The sequence below is a fragment of the Crocuta crocuta genome, unplaced genomic scaffold (genome assembly GCF_008692635.1).
Source record: "Crocuta crocuta isolate KB4526 unplaced genomic scaffold, BGI_CrCroc_1.0 scaffold163, whole genome shotgun sequence".
NCBI lineage: Eukaryota > Metazoa > Chordata > Mammalia > Carnivora > Hyaenidae > Crocuta > Crocuta crocuta.
The window spans coordinates 4,752,805-4,775,143 of NW_027529533.1; the positions used below are offsets into that span (position 1 = coordinate 4,752,805).

At 34.6% G+C, this 22,339-nt stretch overlaps 1 protein-coding gene across 1 annotated transcript in view; it reads left to right on the forward strand.

Annotated features, from left to right (window-relative positions):
* The window catches only part of MDGA2 (MAM domain containing glycosylphosphatidylinositol anchor 2), an 811,206-nt gene that overhangs the window by 578,532 nt on the left and 210,335 nt on the right, over positions 1–22,339 (forward strand). The window contains exon 8 of the mRNA XM_077761231.1: positions 17,664–17,993. Within this exon, the coding sequence (XP_077617357.1) occupies positions 17,664–17,993 (330 nt within the window). The remainder of the gene's footprint in view (positions 1–17,663; positions 17,994–22,339) is intronic.

Sequence of the window (22,339 nt, forward strand, 5' to 3'; positions counted from 1 at the left end):
AATAGCTTGTTCATCTCTCAGCATGTTAATGATGCCTTATCAAATGGTTTTCAATCATATGCTATCCTTATTTGTGCCTTCTTTAAATGGCTAAAAAGAAAAAAATAAACAAAAAACCTATAAATTATAGAGGGTCCTTCCGTAAGGAAATTTTATGTCAAGTCAGGATTAAGTAACTGTCAGAAAGACCTGTTCAAGTATGCCAAATATTCATCAGATATTATGACTACCTATAGAACTGTGTCCCAAATGATTTCAGGGTGTTATCCAGACTGGATAGGAAAGATGGTTAGGATTAAGGTATGAAAATGGTCATCTGTATTTGAAAAAGTAGGAGTGCAAATATCACATAATTGCCATGCTAAGTAATAAATCTAGTTTTTTTTTTCAAAAATTTGCTTTTGAAGAGCACCTGGGTGGCTCAGTCTGTTAAGCAGTTGACTGTTGAATTGGCTCAGGTCATGATCTCATGGTTCATGAGATCAGATTCCATGTCTGGCTTTGCATTGATTGCTTGGAGCCTGCTTGGGTTTCTCTCTCCTTCTCTCTGACCCTCCTTCTCTCTCTCTTTTTCTTTCTCAAAAAATAAATAAACATTAAATATTTTGCTTTTGAGGGGCACATGGGTGGCTCAGTTGGTTAAGCATCTGACTTTGGCTCAGATTATGATCTTACAGTTCATGAGTCCAAGCCCCATTTGGGCTCTGTGCTGATAGCTCAGAGCCTGGAGCCTGTTTCAAATTCTGGTTCCCTCTGTCTCTGCCCCTCCCCTGCTTATCCTCTCTCTCCCTCCTTCTCTCTCTCTCTCAAAAATAAACATTATTTTTTTTTAATTTACTTTAGAGAGAATGTTTTATTTCCCTCAGGAAAAATATGTGAGTGATGTTTTCTAAGATTTTATCTCAATAATTTTCCCTCAAATTTGGGAAGGAAGTAACAGGTATAGGTCGTGGGTTGTGCTGTATTAAAATCTAAATTGGATTTATATTTTAAATATTTGATATGGATGTTTTCTTTTAGATGTTATCATTATAAGGAGTTTATGTCTTCAACACTCTGAGCTAATTTAGGGTAAGCTTCTACTTAGCACTGAACTTCAAACTAACAGTTTTTGTGGGATGTTGCCTTGGTTTGTCAGACTGCTGAAGTGTCAGACACTGTGGTTATGTGTCAGTATAGATTGTGGATACTTGTCAGGGATTTTGATCTCAAAGTTATTGCTGCTCAGTACCTTTCAGAATCTTAATTCAAAATATCAAATACATGAAGGAGCTCATCTAGGAAATGTTTTTCAACTCTTTCTTTAGGTCAGTAATTCTCATCTTGAGGCATAAATCAGAATCTTTAGTTGTAGCCTAAAAATTCACTTTCCAAACCTGCACCCTAAGGTAACTTACTTGGAATCATGGGTGGATGTGCTCAGACATTGTGATTCTGTTTACTTTTGGTTAGGAACTAGTGGCCTCAATGCATGGAAATCTATTCCTAAATTGATATATATCTCCTGATCCTTCATATATTAAGTCCTCTTTGCTGATTTCCCTTGGCCTGATGTTTTAAGCCTGAAATGAGCCATTTTTTAAATAAACAGGTTTCTAAAATTTTTCACTCTTTTTTTTTTTCTTCAAGAAAATGTTCAAAGATATTTTTCATCACCCTAACCTGTACCTTCCTAAGGTGACTATTCTAAGAAATACTAGTACTTCTCTTATGCCGCTATTTTGTTTTTACTATACATATACTATCAATTTCACAACTGGCCAAGTTTTCCACATTGTTTTTTTTCTGCTGCAATGTTTAATATATAATCTTTGGCTTGCCTTTATATCAAATAAATATATAGAAGCTTATTATATTTATTTTTTCCTTCAGCTTCAGTTCTGCCTTTGTCTTGTTTCCCTAACTTGATTTTATCATTGCTTCTTTGTTGTTGTTGTCACTGCTGTTGCTGGTTTTTGTTTTTTTTTTTTTACCACAAAATGAGCAATAAATGTTGAAAGTCTTTTCAATCTTTGTTAGAATATGGCAGGATATAGAAATAAATGAGCAGCAGTCTCAGAAATTGAGTCTTATTAGGTAAATACTACAAACTAACTTCACACATATATAGCAATCATACAGAGTCCCCTCCCCCTAAAAAAAATGACTAACAAGTGAGAAACAACCAAAGAAAACCAAAAAAATAAGAAAAATATAACTCTGGAAAGAGAGCACACAACTGTATATGATAAAGCCCATACACATTTTTGATAAAAGAGGTAGGGTAGAAAATTGGGAAGAGAGTGAAGTTGTTTCACTCAGTCTAGAACTGTATTGAGAGAAAGGGCTGACACTTATCAACAAAGAAGGTAGCAAAACCTAAAAGAACCTGACACAAACTAAGAATACATGCTTGTCTGTAGCTGTTTAGTGAAGAAAAAAGTCACTGTCATAATCATAAGATACCTGGTGCCTATCTATGCAGTTCAGTAAATTGGTGATGATGGGTTCTCAAATTTTCATGAAAATCCAAAACTGTGTTCCATTTCTTTTTCTTTAAAAGTAGTCACAGATATTGTAACAGCATTACATGATGACAGATGATACTTGTGATCATACATAATATATAGAGATGTACAGTATGTTGTACACCTGAAACTATTGTAACACTGCATGCCAGCTATACTTAATTTAAAAAAAAAACATATATAATACATTTTAGAATTAACATGGGGCTTGAATTCACCAACTGAGACATCATGACTTGAGCCAAACCAAGAGTCAGACGCTTAACTGACTGAGCCACTCAGGTACCCCAAAGCTTAATCTTTTAAAGTTATGGCCTTTAAATTATATATTTTAAGTGATAAAAAAAAAACTTTTATAAATCTAAAATGTCTTCTCTGAGTTTCCAGCTGAATGAGCTTTAACTTTGTTGCAAGCAAAGATATTTATCTGTTAAAAAAAAAAAAAAGTGAGTAGAATTGCATAGGGTGTTCTGGTAAGGCAAGGTTTTCCAGGTCAGCTAAATTTCAACACTCTACTTTGTTACCATGTAATGAAACAAATCATATGAGCCTAATGTCTTGCACTATCACCTAGGTCTAAGGAATGGATTAAGGAGAATTAATTTTGAGACGGTCTTTGGAAAAATAGCTTCATAAAATTCTCATTGATTTGTTCCCAAACTTCATGTGGACCTCCAAATAAAGGTGCCCTAGTGCATATAGTATGCTTTTAAATATGTATTTCTCTTATTAGATTATATTTAGTAAGATAAGAGGAAAACAGGGAAGACAGTAATTAAAGATGTTTTAAAAATAGTGCTCATAGGGGCGCCTGGGTGGCTTAGTCGGTTAAGCGTCCGACTTTCGCTTAGGTCATGATCTCGCAGTTCGTGGGTTCGAGCCCCGCGTCGGGCTCTGTGCTGACTGCCAGCTCAGAGCTTGGAGCCTGTTTCAGTCTGTGACTCCCTCTCTCTCTGACCCTCCCCTGCTCACGCTGTCTCTCTCTCTCTCTCTCCTAGAAATAAATAAAACATTTAAAAAAATAGTGCTCATTGTTTAGCATATATGTATTTACGCATATACATAAATACATATATGCACATACATGCATATGTTGAAATATGTCCTAATTGTCTAAATGTTTAGTTATTTCCAGAGAGGGAGAGAGAGCACATGAGCTGGAGAGGGACAGAGAGAGAGAGTGGGAGGGAGAGAGGATATCCTATGCATGCTCCATGCTCACGGGGACCTGAACATGGGGCTCAGTCTCACGACTGTGAGATCATGACCTGAGCCAAAATCAAGAGTCAGATATTTAATCCACTGATCCACCCAGGCACCCTGAAATATGTCCAACTTTGATAAATCATGGCACTCTATTCCTACCAGCCACACTTATACATCCTCATCTGCCCTGAGATTTTGTCATACATGGACATGTATGTGTGGGAAATTTAAGAAAAGTATGATTTTAGTTTCAAATTGCAAGGAATTATATATATTAATGAAAAATGTTGCATGTGTTATATATTAGATGGTCCCATATTTTTATATTTTTGTTTAACTTTTTCCCCAAAATACCTGGAGAATTATCAGTACAAAGAATTAATAGTTTTCTTTCTTTCCCTTATTAAGTGTTTTTGAGAATGACAGATCACTTGTTATAATTCAGTTAAGGAAAATATTCTACAACAAGATTCTGTAAGATGTTGAGGAGTAGCTCACAAAAGATATGTATTTATTAGGCACCATCACTAATTGACACCCACCTGTGTAAGGAGTATTCATCTGTCTTCTGAACAAATACTTAATCGAGTAAAGGTTAATTTCCTCACCTAGTTTTATTTGGTAATTATTTTTTTGTGTTTTATATTGATATTTGATAATGATTTTTCTATTCTTGATGAATTTCAAAGGGTCATAATAATTCAGTTTAGTTTAATATGAGAATAATCCAGAGCTGTAAAGCACAAACTCCATTACTGTCAGGAATGTGCTCAGGAAGACAGTGATGTAAAGTACCTCTCTATTGCAGAAGATTGTATGTCCAGGAAATACAAAGTATTTTGAAAACAGCTATGTGGAAGAGGGTTTTCTGGAAGATAGAGAATAGTGGCAACTCTGTCTTAATTGCATGAATCAGGGAAAACTATTATGAAAGCGATAACATTGGATCTGGGCTTAGGTGACTGGGTAGGATTGGACACACAGCTTTGAGAAGATCCCCATACCACGTGGATGCAATGGCAATGGCAATTTCTGGGAGCCTCCAAGCAGCAAAGGGGAAAAGGTAGTTTCTATAAAGATGTCATTAATGGTGGGGGTGCCGGGGAGGGAAATCTAGATATTCCTTAAGCAGTAGTATGGGCTCTGAAGTGATGCATCACATAGAAACCTAGCAGGTTATTGGAAATAAACAACTATAACTCAGAGAGGTGGCACCAGAAGGTTTTGCTAAGATGGCATTTGTGCTGAGCCAGAAACAATGGATGTACAAGCAACTTGTGATGTGAGAGTGTAGACAGAGAAGAGAAAAGTGGAGCCCAGATTCAGGACGGAAGAAATGGGAATAGAGTCATTTGGGAGCTGGAAACAAAAGGTCAGGACATAGCAAATGCTGCAGGGAGAGAAGGGAAAATGTAGTCCCTGGAACTGTCTTCACTGGCAATTGTTACAACTCTGGCACTGGTGAGAATCAGAACTAATTTGAAAGAATCAGAACTAATTTGAAAGAGGTTACGGGTAAGTGGTTTCAATGTTAATGTTTTGACAACAAGAAGGGAAAAGAATGTAAATAAGCAGCTCCAGGATATAAAGTTGAGAGAAGGTTTTCTGTATTATTTAGTCATTGTTGCTATGTTGTAATTAATGAGGAGATTATAATCATGTTTATATATACATGGGAAGGACCTTGTTGTGAGAGATAATGTCAGAAAAACAGAGGAGAAAATGGATGATGTGTGATACTCCATGCAGGGCTGGAGCTGAGATCAGGAGCACAGTTTAAGATGTTAACTCTGAAAGAAGGACCAAACTTGCAACATGATAGACTGGAGGGGACTGGACATGAATGGTTCAAATCACAGAAAAATACATTTTGTACAATAGTGAGGCTCCTTGCCAGAATTAGTGAAAGCTGAATTAGAAACAATTGCTGGCATTGTAAAAATCTATGTTCCACGTACTTAGGATAAAATCCACTCTTTGGAATGATTTGTCAGCATTTACAACTCTCCTCTTTTCCCCTAATTCTCAGACCTTCCCTGCCTTCTCTACAGTAACTAGTTGTTTTCATTTGTTTGTTTTAAAGTATTCCCTTGTGTAACAGGTAGTACTCTATATCTTTGTCTTTATTGCACTGTAAATAAAATTTATTTCTAGGCTTTTCTCCACCATTAGGCTCTTCCATCTTTGTACGTTTGGCAGCAAGCATAGCAATAGTTACATTGTGAGTCAGGAAACATTGAATAGAAAGCAACTGGCATCTACTATTTGCTTACTCTGTGTGGACATCAACATATTCAGAGCTTCATGGTTCAATTTTATGATCTCCATTATTCAGGCTTGGGAGACTGAGTTAATTGGACAAGGACACATTTAATAAATGATGAATTCATACTAGAACCCAGATAATCTGACCCCAGAATACTTCCTCTTCATACTTATTTATTCTCTATCTTGACTCTCCAAGAAGCCATTGGCACTCAGATGAAAGCTGATCCACTGTGCATTTCTTGATCCCAAATTCTGAACATATTAATTCTTTTAAATTTTGCCTAAATGAGGGTTAGTTAGAGTCATAATACTTTGAGAATTAGAATTTCTTAGATAAACAACAATGATCTTAAGGTACTTAATATCGATCACTCTTAATATCTTTATTAGCTTGTGAAAACATCTAGAAATCACTGCTTTTGTGAAACTTTCTTCAACCGTTAGCTATGTTGAAAGGAAGTAGTTACATGTTAATTGTATGAGGTCAATTTAAATAATTTTGTTACTGTTAAATTTAGGAGCTCTTCCTTAATAATATTTGAAGTAATATAATCAGGATAAACACTCTCCTGAGGGCCTTGTAAAAAATTTTTAAAAATGATATGCTGTGGCCACTCTTAAGCATGTCGTTTAATAACTCAGTCCTTCTGCATGAGCTGATGGCCTGCCTCCTTCTCTTCTGGCTTTACATTCCTAGAGAGTGGAAACATAACTGTTTCCTAAGACAGCAGTTCTCAAACTTGAACATACATCCGAATCACAAATTGAACTTGCTAAAATGCAGATGTCTGTGTCCCACCCAAATAATTATAGATTTTGTGTGAGATGAGGCCTTACCCTAGAAAGTGCAGATTCAGTATGAGGTGGGTCCCTACCCCAGGAATTGCCAATTTAGTGTGAGGTAGTACCCAAAATCTTGCATTTCTAACATATTCTCAGGTTATGCTGTTGTTAATGGTCTAAGTCTACACTTGGAAAAATACTGTTCTAAACTCGTGTTGTCATAGTTTAAATTTTCAGTAGTAGCAATAACTTTAACAGATTACTGGCCTTGTCATCTTATAATTTCCTTTGAGAGTGAATTCAGATCAACTTTTTCAATACAGAAGTCATTTTGTCTGATAAATACATTCTAACATTGCCTTGGCGTATATCCAACAACTCTCTAAGTAATGCAACAGTTGACTTAACATGGAAATATTGTGGAACCATTTTTTTAAAGCACTCAGCATGTTTCAATTCTTAAGTATTTTTACTGGATGCCAGCACATGTAGCCCTCCCTGTCTTGTCTCTGTTCACCGGTATCCCACTTTCTACCTCTTCACAGAGACTGCCTCCTAGGTCAGCTTTTCTACTTTCTAAGATTATGTGAATCTTATTTCCATATAACCCTGAACATATAACACCACCCCCCTAACCATGACCGGCAGTGACAACCTCCCTGGGTCATTCTCATAGAATATAAACTTGTATTCATTCTTGCTGAATGGATTTATCTTTGACTTGAACACCTGTGCATCTAGACCATACTCCTTAGGTTCCTATGTAAAATGGTGTAATTCACTCACCTTAAGGGACAGATTGACAACTAGTCACATGTATTACACTGTTACAATCATCATGGGATGTGGTTCAAAATGCTGCTTATTGTGGGTCTCATTTATACAAGTTCAGAAGGTAAATTCCATTCAGATGTTCAAATCAGGAATAGTGGTGTTGTTAATGTAAGAAGCAGGAGTATCTTTAACTCACAGGAACTGTGAAATATGAAACTAGTATTTCACCTTTGCCTTTGTTCCTGTAAAGATCAGAGCCAATTTATAACCCAAACACCAACTGTAGGGGAATTAAAAACATTTCTATGCCACCACCATTTTGACCTTACTTGCTTATATGTCACAATTTTATTATTAAAAAGAGTGAATAAACTATAATGTGTATTTCTAAAATATGCTTTAAAAACTTCTAAAGCAAGTAGAATGTACTTTTTTAAAGTAAATGTTACACTTTTCTCTTTATAACACATATATCAAAGTTATTTAGTTTTGGAGCCTGTCTTTTCACATCTCATTTTAGCAGCACTGTCATGTTAGTTAACCCACAAATCCAGACCCTTGTTTTGTGGTCTATTCTCAGAAAAACTAGATGTAAAGCATATTCTAGATTACCATTTTGGAGGAAACATACCTACATAAAGGGATTAAATTAACATGTGTAACCCTTAAATAAACTTGTACTCACATGACATTTCATCTTTGAACAACATACTGTGTGTATGTGTGTGTGTGTTCTGTAACCATAAGCATTATTTCCTTGGTGTTAGAAACTTTGCAGCAGTGAATTTTCTAGATTGATCCTACTTTCATCTATTTCCATAATGTTTGCAACTACATTTAATTGTGTGAAAGAAGAATTGCACCAGACAGGTTATAAAACAACAAAAAAGACTGCATTCAAGGCTATTGAAACAGGGGTCAAGACTACTGGAAACGAGTAGATAGATTAAACTCAACTCCACTGGATAGGAGTATTTTTAAATGCTGGAATGAGCTAATGGAAAAGTAATGGAAGGTATTAGGAAGAACAGTCAGTTGAATTAATCTGTGTACATAAGTGGTCCTTTCACTTTTCCAAGTTAAGCTCCTACCTTCCTGTAGATACTGGGAGATAGATGCACTGTCTCCTTCAGTGATTACTTTTTAAAGGAATAGCTTCCAGATCCTTGAGAAGGACATTTCTCAAGACATTCTGCCTTGTAGGAAATTTACATCTCAAAGGGGAAGAAGAAAGAAATTACAACTACACGTTTTCTAAATAAATGCTTTAAGAAAAGGGAGGTCAGGGGCCTGAAGTTAGAAAGAAACCTGTCTAATACTTGGTCATGTTGAGGGAAATGTTAGGTGATCTCATCAATGGTGTTGACTCTTCAGATTCTTACAGGGCAAAATAAGATAGTTAAGATCAGTTATATAAATTCCTAAGGAATGCAGATTTGTTTCATTTGGTCAGTTAATATATCTAGGTTATTTTTCTTGCTCTTTAATGTTAAAATAAAAGTATTCATATCAATGATTTAGCCATTGTTTTAAATTGAAATGTGCATGGATCCAGTCACAATATTTTGTTTATCAAGGAACAAAACAAACAAAACAATGATCTCATGTCTCCAAACATGGGTAGCAAAATGGATTAAGGAAAATATCCATAGTCTACGATTTTGGCAAAATAGTTTATAAAAATTCTTTCCTTCTCAACAAAGACTGACTTTACAACTATATATGGATAATAAAATACGCTTGAACCAAGGAACTAAAGAATGTGCCAACAATGGTGATGCAGGTGAGCAAAGCCAACGGATGTATTTACTTTCATAAATATTATCTCATATTTTACTAGGCCTAGACACCAGTAGAAAAGAGATTTTCAAGAAGGAAGAAATCAATAATGTAAAAAGATAGGGAATACAAAATGTAAGTGATACACAAAAATGGAGAAAACCTAGGAAAAAAATCATTGACAATTGGTTAAGAGGCTGTTGCTAACCTTTGACTCTTCAAAGCCATAATAGCACCAGTGAAAACCAGTTCATGAACTGCTCAAGTAAATGAGTGCATGATGGAATAGTAGGTGTTACTGGGGTTTCACTGTTCTGTCTTTTTTTAAAGAAATATGCCACAAATAGTTTGAAGGATCATCAGGGTTAAGAAAAAAAAGGTGTTTAAAGTTTCAGTGTGACCTAAATAATTTTCTATGCTAAGAGTAAATAGCTTATGGAAAAAAATATATTGTAATTTCAAAAGCAAATGGATACCCAAAAGAATGTGAGGCATCAGGGTATAGTAAGAGAGGCTGCCAGAAGGGCAGAATGAGTTTGGAAAGGAAAAAGGTCACAGCTTTGAGACAGAAAACAAAGAAAGCAAGAAAAGTAAAGAAAGATTTTTAGTTTCAGTTAATTATTTTCATCCAATTTTCACTACTATGTGATCGATTCCATAAATATTAAGGATGTACTGTTTTCAAAAGGACTTCAAAAGAACTATATTTAGCACAGGCCTTTCATAGCTGCAATTCATGTTATAGCTGTTACTAGTCCTGAGTCCTTAAAAACTAAGAAAAATATGGTTTACTCTGGACACGTTCTTATTTCTCATAGCAAAGGGGTATTATTAAATTTGATAGGAAAGGTAAACTCTCACTGCCTGCTAATTTGTGACATCAGAGGGCAGGAAGTTGTGATGATTAAGTCTCCCATTCAGATAAGTGGTGCTTAGACATCATGCTGTGTCACATACCATTTATGTAGTAGCCATGGTATGAAAATATTTGTGTTTACTTATGACATTATAAAGGCATTTGGATAATGTATAGACACTATATATTTTCTCCTTAAGATAGAGCTGAAATGTTAAGATTAGCAAAATAACAATGATAGTGATATTATTATTTTAGTTCTTTTCTTTTCCCTTTTCTCAAGGAAGGGTTTAAACCAAAAAGGAAAATTTATGTCCATCTGAAAGATCTTTTCTTACTTTAATTACTACCCAAAGTACTTACCTGCAATTATTTTATTGAGCAGGGACATTGAAAAGACAATTAAAATTCAACCATACTTTGCTTAAACAACTTGAATGATTAACTGCAGTAATTAGCTTTGAGAAAATTCATAAAATAAATAAAGCCTTGATACTTCATAATTAAATAGACCCCCAACTTCCTTCCAGCATCTAATTCTGCATTCAAATTATCAGGGGTGCTATTTTAAAGTACTTTCAGGAAATGGGTGTAATGATTTTTTTTTCATTCTTGCATCATTCACGCTACGGATTAGCAATTGGAATTGTTAGAAAAATAAAAGTAAGTGTACAAATACCTAATAATACATACCAAAAAAGGACCTTTCTACTTGTAGAAAGCTTTCTAGAAGCTTTACTGCTTAATCTTTTTTAAAAAAACTCTAAATGTTTCTTCAATTTTGAATGAGAGAGAGAGAGAGAGAGCATGAGTGGAGGAGGGACAGAGAGAGAAGGAGGCATAGAATCCGAAGCAGGCTCTAGGCTCTGAGCTGTCACCGCAGAGCCAGACATGGGTCTTGAACCCACAAACCATGAGATCATTACCGGAACTAAAGTCAGATGCTTAACCAACTGAGCCACCCAGCCACCCCTTATTGTTTCTTATAATAACACTTAAAGTGCTTTTTCATAACAACATAAGGTATAAATATTGTATTATTTAATATTTATATTATATTATATTATATTAAATAATATTAATAATATTAATATTATTAATACCTTAAATAAGTATTTACTTATTTAAGGTATAAATAAGTAAATACTGTTATTTCTGCAAGCACCTGAGCTAGATTGTGTCTTACTAATTGATATTGATAATTGCACATTGTACAGAGCTAATGCACTTAATTCCTTTTTAATACTATTTGCAAAGTGTGCACTCCCAAGGTAGGAACAAACTGATAAATTTAGTTTTTTTAAATGCTGGTTAATTGGGAAAGGAAAGAGACACACTGTTGGTGCAGATGGCTTTATGACATGGCTCTGAAATATGTCTCATAACTTTGCTGTGCCATTAGGTACATCTGAGTTCAAAAATATTTCTCTTTCCTTTAGTTTTCTAATCTTAGATTTTATTTTTACTAAAGAGTTGTATCTTGTCAATTATTTTGTGATGTTCTTAATGGAAATTCCTGAAACATCAAGAATGAAATCTAAGTTATCATCCTTTCAATGATTCTCATCGATTGATAGATTCTCTTTATTCTGTGAGATACTTGATCCTGAAAGATGTCCCACAAATAAAGGTTTTAAAAAATACCATAAGCTCCTCTAGGAATATTGTAAAGTGTGTGTTAACATGTTCAAAGCTCTGAAAAGTTCTGCAGGAAAGCAATCTTGTTCGTATAGTCAATCGCCCATCACTATTTGTTCTGCTTCCTTTTAACATGATCCCTATTGACCTTTCTCTCAAACAAGTTTTGGCAAGTACAGTTTCAGGTAATATAACTGTGCTTAGACGTCAGTTTTCTTCATTCTTTTATCTTTCCTTAGAAATGATTATCAACTGAGCTCTAAAGCATGTAAGCAAACCCTTTTGCATGAAATTCAGGTTCCTTATAAAGGAGGGATGAATAACAGATATTAATTTGATAGCTCATGTCCCTGACACATTATATGATTAGGTACATAACTAGCTAGTCAGTGACCACGATGGAATGAGATTTCCTGAGTTTTTCTGTACAGAATCATCTTCTTTACATATATTCCTGTACTAATACTGTTTATTCACCAAGTAGTATTCTGCTCCTATAACAAAATCCCTGAGCCCTAAAGGAAATCACATATTTTCTTTTTTCTGTATCTATTTCTCCTACCCTGATGCATCTTAGAACACAGGACTACCAGACAAAGAGTTAACGTGGATATCAGACTGAATGGAAATGATTAGGATTTGTAAAGTTAATGCTTTGAAATGTCAAATTTAATTAAATTAAAGACTCTTGGGGCGCCTGGGTGGCTTAGTCGGTTAAGCGTCCGACTTTCGCTTAGGTNATACCAACTCTACCAAGGAACCAGCTTCAAAATTTGGAGACAGTAAAGTAGAATGAGGCATGGCCCCACTCCCTAGGTTTTCACAATCTTCTGGAGGAGAAGAACCGNTACTATCATTTACTATTTCTTAAATTGTTCTGATGTAATTTATTTCCAACTCTTACTCAATTGACATCATGTGAGACTGGCAAATACTTCTTTTTCCACTTATATATTTTTATTGTCTTTAACAGAAATAAATAAAACTCAATTTTTGTTTATCTGATTACACTATTAATGATTTCTAGGTCCATTTCTGTCAGCAACATTTTGTCAGTTTACATGCAGTCCAGAATCCCACTGATATTATAAGAATCGGTACACTTGGCGATTTTTAACTAATTTAACTACTTAGAATAGTGTACAGTGATCACTCTGTGTCTCATCATCCCTGTGAAATAGCTATATTAATAGCAGAGGTTAAAAGGCTGACACCTGTTATTTCATATCTGCAAAGAGGTGTTTCCTCATTAAAATTTAAATAATTTTTAAAGTTTTTAAAATGTTTATTCCTGAGAGAAAGACAGCGCATGAGCAAGGGAGGGGGAGAAAGTAGACACAAAATCCAAAACAGGCTTCAGGCTCTGAACTGTCAACACAGAGGCCTGACCCAGGGCTCAATCTCATGAACTGCAAGATCATGACCTGAGCCAAAGTCAGATGCCCAACTGACTGAGCCTCCCAGATGCCCCCAAATTTAAAACATTTTTAATGTCACTTTATTTAATGTCACTTTTTCTTGTATCTACAAAGTATATTTTGTAATTACTGTATGCTGTATACTTATGGAACATTTGACAAACAGTCAATAACATTTAATAATTTTAAGTCTATAGTTACAGGCAAGATAGAACCTCATAGCCCCCTTTTTGTCTTTATCTTCATTGAGCTTATATCCTTGAAGCCACAGGCATAGGCTTCTCCAAAGCCAGTAGTTTCTCATTCAAAAATAAACTCAAGAAGTAATCTAATTTTTTTAAATTTTTTAAATTAATTTCTTATTTTCGAGAGACAGAGAACAAGTGAAGGAGGGACAGAGAGAGAATGAGACAGAGAGAATGAGAGAGAGACTCAGACACTTCAACTGACTGAGCTGCCCAGGCAACATCTAATTTCATATACTGGAAATCTTCCTCAGAGCTCAGTCATTCATCAGCAAAAATATACTTTTACCTCTAGGGAAAGGTGAGCAGCAAGCCCACCTAGATCTTTGCAGTGGCCTTGCTATATAATGCACTGGTTTTATTCTATTCTCAGAGCACCTTTTTAAATTTCAGAGTAGAGGGACTTCAGTGAATGCGTATAGAATACACTCACAAATAACTTGTCATAAGTGAATGTGGGCCAAGTTTGTATTCAGTTCTCACAATATTGAAAAGAAAAAAAAAAAAAAAAAACAGGGGCTGTGGGTTATATGGTAATGTTTCTAAACTGATTATCCCAAACAGAGGCTCAGTTTGATGCCAATTCTTTACATGAACTGCCAGACTAAACAAGTACCTTTTGAGGTTCATCCATCACAATTTATGATACATTAAGCCAAATCTAATGTTCTCTCAGGCTGGTGTTAGGGGATTTTCAATCGTGAGACTAAGAAATTGCATTTGGGGAAAGGGATTTCTCCTTTCTTTTTCTGTAGAAGTTCTTTAGTTCTATAGAGTCTTGTTATGTCTATTGGATCCTTGTTATACTTTGGTACTAATCGCAGATTGATTTTAAGCATTTGAAATCTTAACTGGTTAGCAGGAAATGACTTTAAATTAACATTGCATGAACTACCATAAATTGTTCACTGAAAAAGAGAGTGTTTAATTATAAACGAAGGAACCTGCTTCCCAGCTGATTAACTATATTAGACACTTTATATTTTCAAAGCTCTACACTATTTCTAATAAGCTATTTCTCACAATGGGTCTCAGAGGAAGCCTACCACTATCACCTCCTATCTTTATAAATGATGCACTTGACCCATAAAAATTACATTGCCCATATTGGACCACATAGGAATGAAAAGAATTAGGTTTCAAAATCTTAATGTACCTGTGCTTAGTTTATAGAGCCATGCTTTTAGTTTTCTGAGGAGCCAAAGTTAGAAAATCAAATAAATTTAACTGTCTAATGGTCCAAGAGATGGTTGTGCATGTATTCACACACATGCATGCATACACGGTATTTCTTTTCTCTTAAACATTTATGTTCTTTGTGCAAAACTAGGCATTTTGGTATGAGGTGACATAAGACAAACTCAGTGAGATGACTCTACAGTCAAATGATCCATGCTTATTCTGATATTCCTTAACTTTAGAGCATTTGCCAGACTGACTTGTCCCTCTTTTCCTTTTTAGAATCTGTCATTCAGAACACTAATGCAATTGACGTTGGCCAAGTCATAGAGTGGCCTGTTATTGAGAACAACAGATATTTGTGACAGTGAATTCATCTTAAAAGCCCACTTGATTATTTGCTTTTTATCGCAAAATATAGTTGCATTCAATAAAATATTGAATTTTAGTTATTTGTTATAGTTATAATCTTTAATATTTTTTATACTTTGGATTTTAAAAGTTATTTTCTATGAACAAAACAGTTTGGAACACTTAATATAAATATTGATTTTATGGTTTTTAAAAAAATTAGTGGCTTTGAATTCTTTTATTGTTTAAATCTAACTAATATGATGAATTTGCAGATCTCTCAGTGATGGTATCCATTTAATACATCACTAGGCAGAGAACAGACCTAGAAAACAGTAATTGCCTGATAGATATATGTTAATCACTGAAACATTGGAATTTTGTGTTGTGCTTATATATGTCCATCCTCATAATTTTAGAATGAAATTTATTCTAAATGTACCATCATATTCAGCTATTAATAAACTAATATATATATTTGAACTTTTAAAATTAAGAGTTATCTGTTTAAAAATTTTGTTTAAGTTCATCATTTTTTCTATAGAAACATAATCAGGAAAATTCTGAGCAAATGAAAGGAAACTCATTTAAATATTATGGTGCTGATAAAAGTAAATGCTCCTTGAAATGGTATCCTTGACATACTAATTTTTTAGAACTCTTAAAACAAGAAAAAATATTGTAAGATATGATTTACTTTGTGCTATAGAACTTTAGTTATATTTGAAATATATGCGAACAATATTATATATCAAATATAGGCATTTTCAGCACATTTTCCTTTCTAGGCACAAAGTTGTATTTCAATGCCATTAAAATGTAAATGCATTTTACATGGGTACTGGGTAATAGAATGATAAAATTTCTCCTAATTTCAACCTACAGTAATATACTGATAAAGACACGGTTAGCAGTAAATAAGGTTCATAACTTGCATTTTATTTGTGGAAAAGTGTAACAAACAACAATATGAGAATATGATTTAAATATTTATTTTTGGTGTTTTCGTTAAGAACGAAGATTTGTGCCTTTTCTGAACAATATTTTAAAGGATTCTCTGAGATTCAGACCTCTTCAAACTTAAAACATTTAATATCAATGTAGAGTGTGGTTTTTCTAGGCACAAGCATCATACGTGTCAGTGGATAAATTGGACTCTGATCTATGAGTACACAATATGCTGTACCAATACATGAGGGTGAAATGTCTGCTTTGTTCATCTCATGTAATAAGGGCCTCATCTAGTACCTAGTCCTGAACAGGAGCCCTAGAAGTTTTTTCCTGAATACAAAGAAATATATAAACATCATTCTTGATACTCATTTATGTCTCCTCAGATGCAAACAAAAAAGCAGATGAAATTATTTGGGGCTGACTAGTAAAATAAAATTAAAGACAATAATTTTTGAGCTGAAAAAGGTGTTAATGTCTAGTGCATTCTTACATAGTTCTAAGATTTCCGTGGTATTTTCTTGCCTTTATGGGACGAACTAAGAAAAATCAGGTTAAACTCAGGAAAGGTTACCCACAGTACAGTTAGAAGGCCTCCAATATCTACAGGTTATTTTAAAGTCACATCATTTTTGCAGTGTCATTTATACTTGGTTTAATGGTAAAAGTGAATGAGCAATATTTTATTCTGATAATTATATTTCAGTGCATATGCTACATTTGATTATATAGGGGTATTAAGTGTTATTAAGGGAGAGGGAAATGGGTAGGATGTTAGTAAAGAGAAGAATTTGTGTCTAAGAATCAATGCCATAAATAAAGGAGCAAACCCTATTCAATATTCAGTCCCATAGTATCATTCAAAGTTGAGAACTGGAGCCCTTGGGAGGCCAGTAGATGCTCCCCCAGAAGCGCATGGTAGCCCTCACTCCTGACACAGGATGAGAGAATAGCATTGCCCTTAGACCCAGAAAGAACTGGTGTTAGGACACAAACACAGCATGTTGTCCAAACCATGTGCCAAGAGAATCTTCTGGCCCTCTGCATGGGAGAGCCAGAAAGCAATTTCAACTGGAAACATCTATGTATGGTGAAATAGAACAGGCATTGCAAATGCTTTTTTTGTTAAGTTCTTTTCAGTTCAGGTTATTGCAATAAATGAAAATACCTTATGAATGTGAACTAACTCAATTCTTACCAAACTAGTTTTGGTCAGCATGTATGCAAAATCTTAGAAGAATTTTCTTTAATCTGACATTGGTGCAATATTTGAGTTCTCTAGGAAATTGCACCATAATTAAGGGGCGGCACAGGTATTGAATTGAGCTTAATGATCCATATTATTATTTTTAACTCTGATACCTACTGATTTTATGTCAACAGGTTACACCATTTGTTCACAATGCAATGGCAACAATGTTTAAGTATCATCTGTAGACTTAAAGCATCAATTATATCACTGGAAAATATTATCCAATTTATAAAAATCAGTGTTTAGAATCTCTAAGTGACTTAGATCCTGAGATTGTTTCCAGGTTCCCTAAATGAAGTTTATTGACAGCAACTACTTGGAATAACAAAGAAACATACATACACTTTATTTTATTTTATTTTACTTTATTTCAGCCCAGAGATGATTACCTAGAGTGAATGAATCGTTAATATTATGGAAGTAACACTAACTACTTATGGAATTTTTATGTTTTAGCATTAAAAAAAGGACGATTTTGGATCACACCAGATCCTTATCACAAGGATGACAACATCCAGATTGGGCGTGAGGTGAAAATATCTTGCCAAGTAGAAGCTGTTCCTTCTGAGGAGTTAACATTTAGTTGGTTTAAAAATGGCCGTCCATTGAGAAGTTCTGAGAGGATGGTTATTACACAGACTGATCCGGATGTCTCCCCGGGAACGACAAACTTGGACATCATTGATTTAAAATTCACGGATTTTGGGACATACACATGTGTAGCATCTCTGAAGGGAGGAGGAATATCTGATATCAGTATTGATGTTAATATATCCAGCAGCACAGGTAAGAAGCATATTTGTAATGCAAAAGATGTTCGCATTGAAAATCATTTCTTTACATTTAGCAGACAAATAGTCTTCAGTCAAGAACATTATTATTTAACTTTACTAAAATCAAAATCCTAACATTTTGAATGTCCAGTAAATATCATGTTAAAAGACATTGCTACTTCTATTTTGATTTAGATTTACATAAGGTTTTATAGAAGTAGTGCAAATAACAGTAATAGCATTGGCTATGATAGATATAGGCTTCCAGATTAAATAATAAGAGGGTTTTTTTTTTTAATTCACTAGAAACCCTTTTTAGAGCCTAACATTGTTTTAATTAATAAAGTTAAACAACAGATGCCTAAGGAGTTAGATCAAATTTTGGAACTTTTAAACAAACAAAATATTTAGTCCTAAGAAGAAAATACTGAGAGATTATTTAGAAGTGTTCAATAAGAATACATAAAAAGTGTATTTTCCACCAATTAAAACCAACAATAAAAGTGTTAGACTTGTGATCCAATGTGACTTTTTGAAGAACGTTATGATAGAATCTCTTCCCAGTGGAAATGATTAAATATAAAAATATACGGAAGTGAAATTCCTTCTTTTAAAGTTAAAAATGAAAATGTTATCAATTTTCTCTCAATTAAATGTACATCTGTAGATGAGGTAAATTCTAGGACTTCGATATGGGAAGACACGCTAGCTTACCTCTTAGGATGTTTTCAAAAAGCCCTGTGATTCTGTGAACTGCAATCAGTATGCATGCGGATGCCACCACTGTAGCTTTGTTTTGCCAGCTTGCTACCAGACTGAATTTCAATTTAGGATTTTTATATAATTCTAGGGTGAATAATACGTGTTGAAATCATAGAGCACAGATGTAGCCAGCAGACATACTCTGTTTTGAGAACATTTAAACAGCTTTTCCTTTCCAGTCAGGCGGCATTTTGACTCCCGTGTGGTAACAGATTGACTTGTGATTTTGTGTCATCTCATGATTTAAATTCCATTGCACACTGGATTGATTTTACTCCTTAAGGGATATAGGTCCATTCTTCTGGCTGACCACGTGTGCTTACCTTTCACATTCTGCATGATTTCTAAGAGATACTCATTGTTTGTCAGCCACGGTTAATGTAAAAGGAGATTAGAAGGATGAAAGGTACTTGTGTTTGGACAGATGTCACTTTCTAGGCAAAATGATAATAATTATTTTGATAATATCTATTATCTAAACTTTATCACAAAGTTGGTGCTAGCACTGTTTCAGGATATCTAACAGAAAGCTCTTGATTTGCTCAGTCATCATTGTTTATGTTTTCATTCAGTCAACAGATACCCATTGATTGCCTACATCAGTGTGCTGGGTGACATCCATAATGTTATTTCTTGTAAAAGTGAGAACAGTTGTGTAAAAGCCAGGATTATCTGTCCTTATTTTCGAGGGACGATTTTCCAGAATTGGTCAACACTAAATTATGAACACTGCTTTTGTTTGTTTGTGTGGTTTGTTTGCTTCTTGGTTTTTTGTGTTTTTTTTTTTTTATTCCAGAACCAGTGACATAAACCCAGATCCAAACAAGCGATGCTCCTATCGAAACAGACTTGTCTGATGGTAGCATAATTCATTTAACATTAAACTTAGACAAAAGGGGGAGCATAGAATGGACAGAAGGAGAATTATATTATTTCAAAATTATTTCTGACATTCATTTTCTTTTTTTATATATGCATTTATTTTTGAGAGAGAGTGTGTGCACGAGTGAGTGAGCAGGGGAGGGGCAGAGAGAGAATCCCAAGCAGAGAGAGAGAGAGAAGGAGAGACACTTCTACGCAGGCTACACACTGTCAATGCAAAGCCTGATGCAGGACTTGAACCCATGAATTGTCCATTCATGACCTGAACCAAAATCAAAGAGTCGGATGCTTAACTGACTGAGCCAAACAGGCAGCCCCTGACATTCATTTTCAAATATACTACTTATATTACCTATTTCAAGCTATGGGCTATAAGGGCAAAGGAGAAAAAATAACTAGTATTGATTCATGAAATTTCTAAAACTCCTAAGTCATAAGATGATCAGAAAAGCAGAAAGTATTCTAGAAATGCCTCTTAGTAATGAAAGTTTAGTCGTAATAAGTGAAGTTTCTTAAACTGTTATTATTTGGCCTGGTTACCAAAGGTATCAATGCTAGAGATAAAGGAGATATATTAAGTCCTCTTTCAAATCATTCCCCTTCGCTGTTTTCTGCCCATCACAGACAGACCTGGTTATGGTTATTGTCTGTCTCCTCCTTGGAGTAGAAGCTTCATGCAGTTTGAGGCTTTGTCTATACTGCGTGTTATTATAATACCAGCATCTGGAGCAATACATGGTACTTCGTAGGTAGTCGAAAAGTAATTTGATTGATTGATTCATTCATTCATTCACTCATTCATTTATAAGAGAGAGAGAATGTGAGCAGGAGAGAGGAACAAAGGGAGAGATAGAGAGAAAAAGAGAGAGTCTTAATTGTAAGCAGGCTCCATACTCAGTCTGAAGCCCCATGCAGAGCTCAACCTGGGTTCATGACCTAAGCTGAAATCAAGAGTCAGACAGCCAACCAACTGAGCCACCCAGGTGCCCTCCCTACCCCTAAATAATTATTAGATAAAGAAATGAACTAATTTGTGCCCATGGCTTTCCTTTTTAGGTTTTCTTTCCCCTTATTACCTCTGAAATATAGGCATTTGGTGTTTCTCTCCACACTCTTATAATTCCCTACTGTCTTTAAGAAACATTATTCAGTACACCAATATATACTGTGATTTAAAGTGTTATCACTCTTAAGGGAAGGACTGGCTTCATAATTTGTGGTGCCCTTTGGAAATATAAAGCAGATCCATGTTCAGAACTTGCTAAGAATTTCACATTGACAAAATCAAAGCATTAATTTAAGCACAGGGTCCTTGCAAGTGTGGCTAGCATGGGAGTGACATGTGCAGGGGAATGAACTTTGATAGAAAGGCCTAGAGAAGATGAAGTTTAATCTAAAGTCACTGGAGGCAATCACATATTCTGTCTTTATGTCAAACCTAGTCTTCATGCTCTATTTTGATTACAGTAGAATGGAATACCAGATTGCATTATACAGATCTGTAGTCTGAGATTATATGATTGAATGGGTACTGAAAAAATTATTTTTATCGTCATATAGTAGAAGACTCCACTTAAAGCAGTGCTTTAATATGAAATATAGAGGTATTCCTGGGGATAGAATTTGAACAGTGATAATGAACAAGCTATAGGAGGAAAATCTTGGACTACATTAATTCTATGAACCAGACAGGAGGATTCAGAGGAAATTCCCACAGATTGGGCGAGTGAAGTCAAATAAAAGGAAATTACTGTTAAGATTTAAATAAATATGTGGAGACCTCTTAGGTTCTGGATTTTCCTAGTTTTATTATTACTATTTCAGGGAATTTAGGATTGACCAAATGGTCAGTGATTTTCTTAAGTGTTAGACATTTCTATATGTTAAATGTAAGGTGACATCTTAAACTTAAAAAACTAACAGTTTAAAAAAGTTAAAAAAGACTTAAAACTCTAAACCTTTTGTTTTTCATACAAAATCTTAAATTTAGTCCCAAGTTATCATTTACTGTATTTAAGAGACATATATGAAATTTATTAAGCTGAGGAAGAGGTACCATAAGGCAATTCTACCTGATATAGTTAGAAAATCATTTTTTTAAATGACAGTCACATCGCTAGATATGCTTTTGGAGACTTTTAAAACTGAAATATAAAATATCTCAGGAAGGTAAATCCTACTTTATGCAATTATTAATATTTTAAAAAGTAATGATTTGATTTAAAAAAATTGAAGAGAAAGGCTATATGTGTTTATTTTGGAGTTTGCCTCATGCATTTGATTGAATAATAAAAACTGTGATATGTGCTGATATATTATGTCTTACTTTCAGATGAATTCAACATTAGAAGGTACTTTCCTCCTGACTCTGCAAACACATTGTTTTATTGTAAGCATTTGTTGTTTTGTCTATTTAAAATCCATGTTTCTGGGGCACCTGGGTGGCACATTAGTTGAGCATCCAACTCTTGATTTCATCTCAGGTAGTGATCCCAAGATCATGTGATTGAGCCCTGTGATGGGCTCTGTGCTGGGCATGGAGCCTGCTAAAGATTCTTTCTCTCCTTTTGCCCCTCTCCCCTGCTCACACACACACTCTCTCTCTCACTCTAATAATAAAAATAAATAATAATTAATAATAAAATTCCATGTTTCTTGCAGATTGTTTTACTGTTATTGTTCTGTGTTTGGCTCCATGTCATATGGTAATGGGCA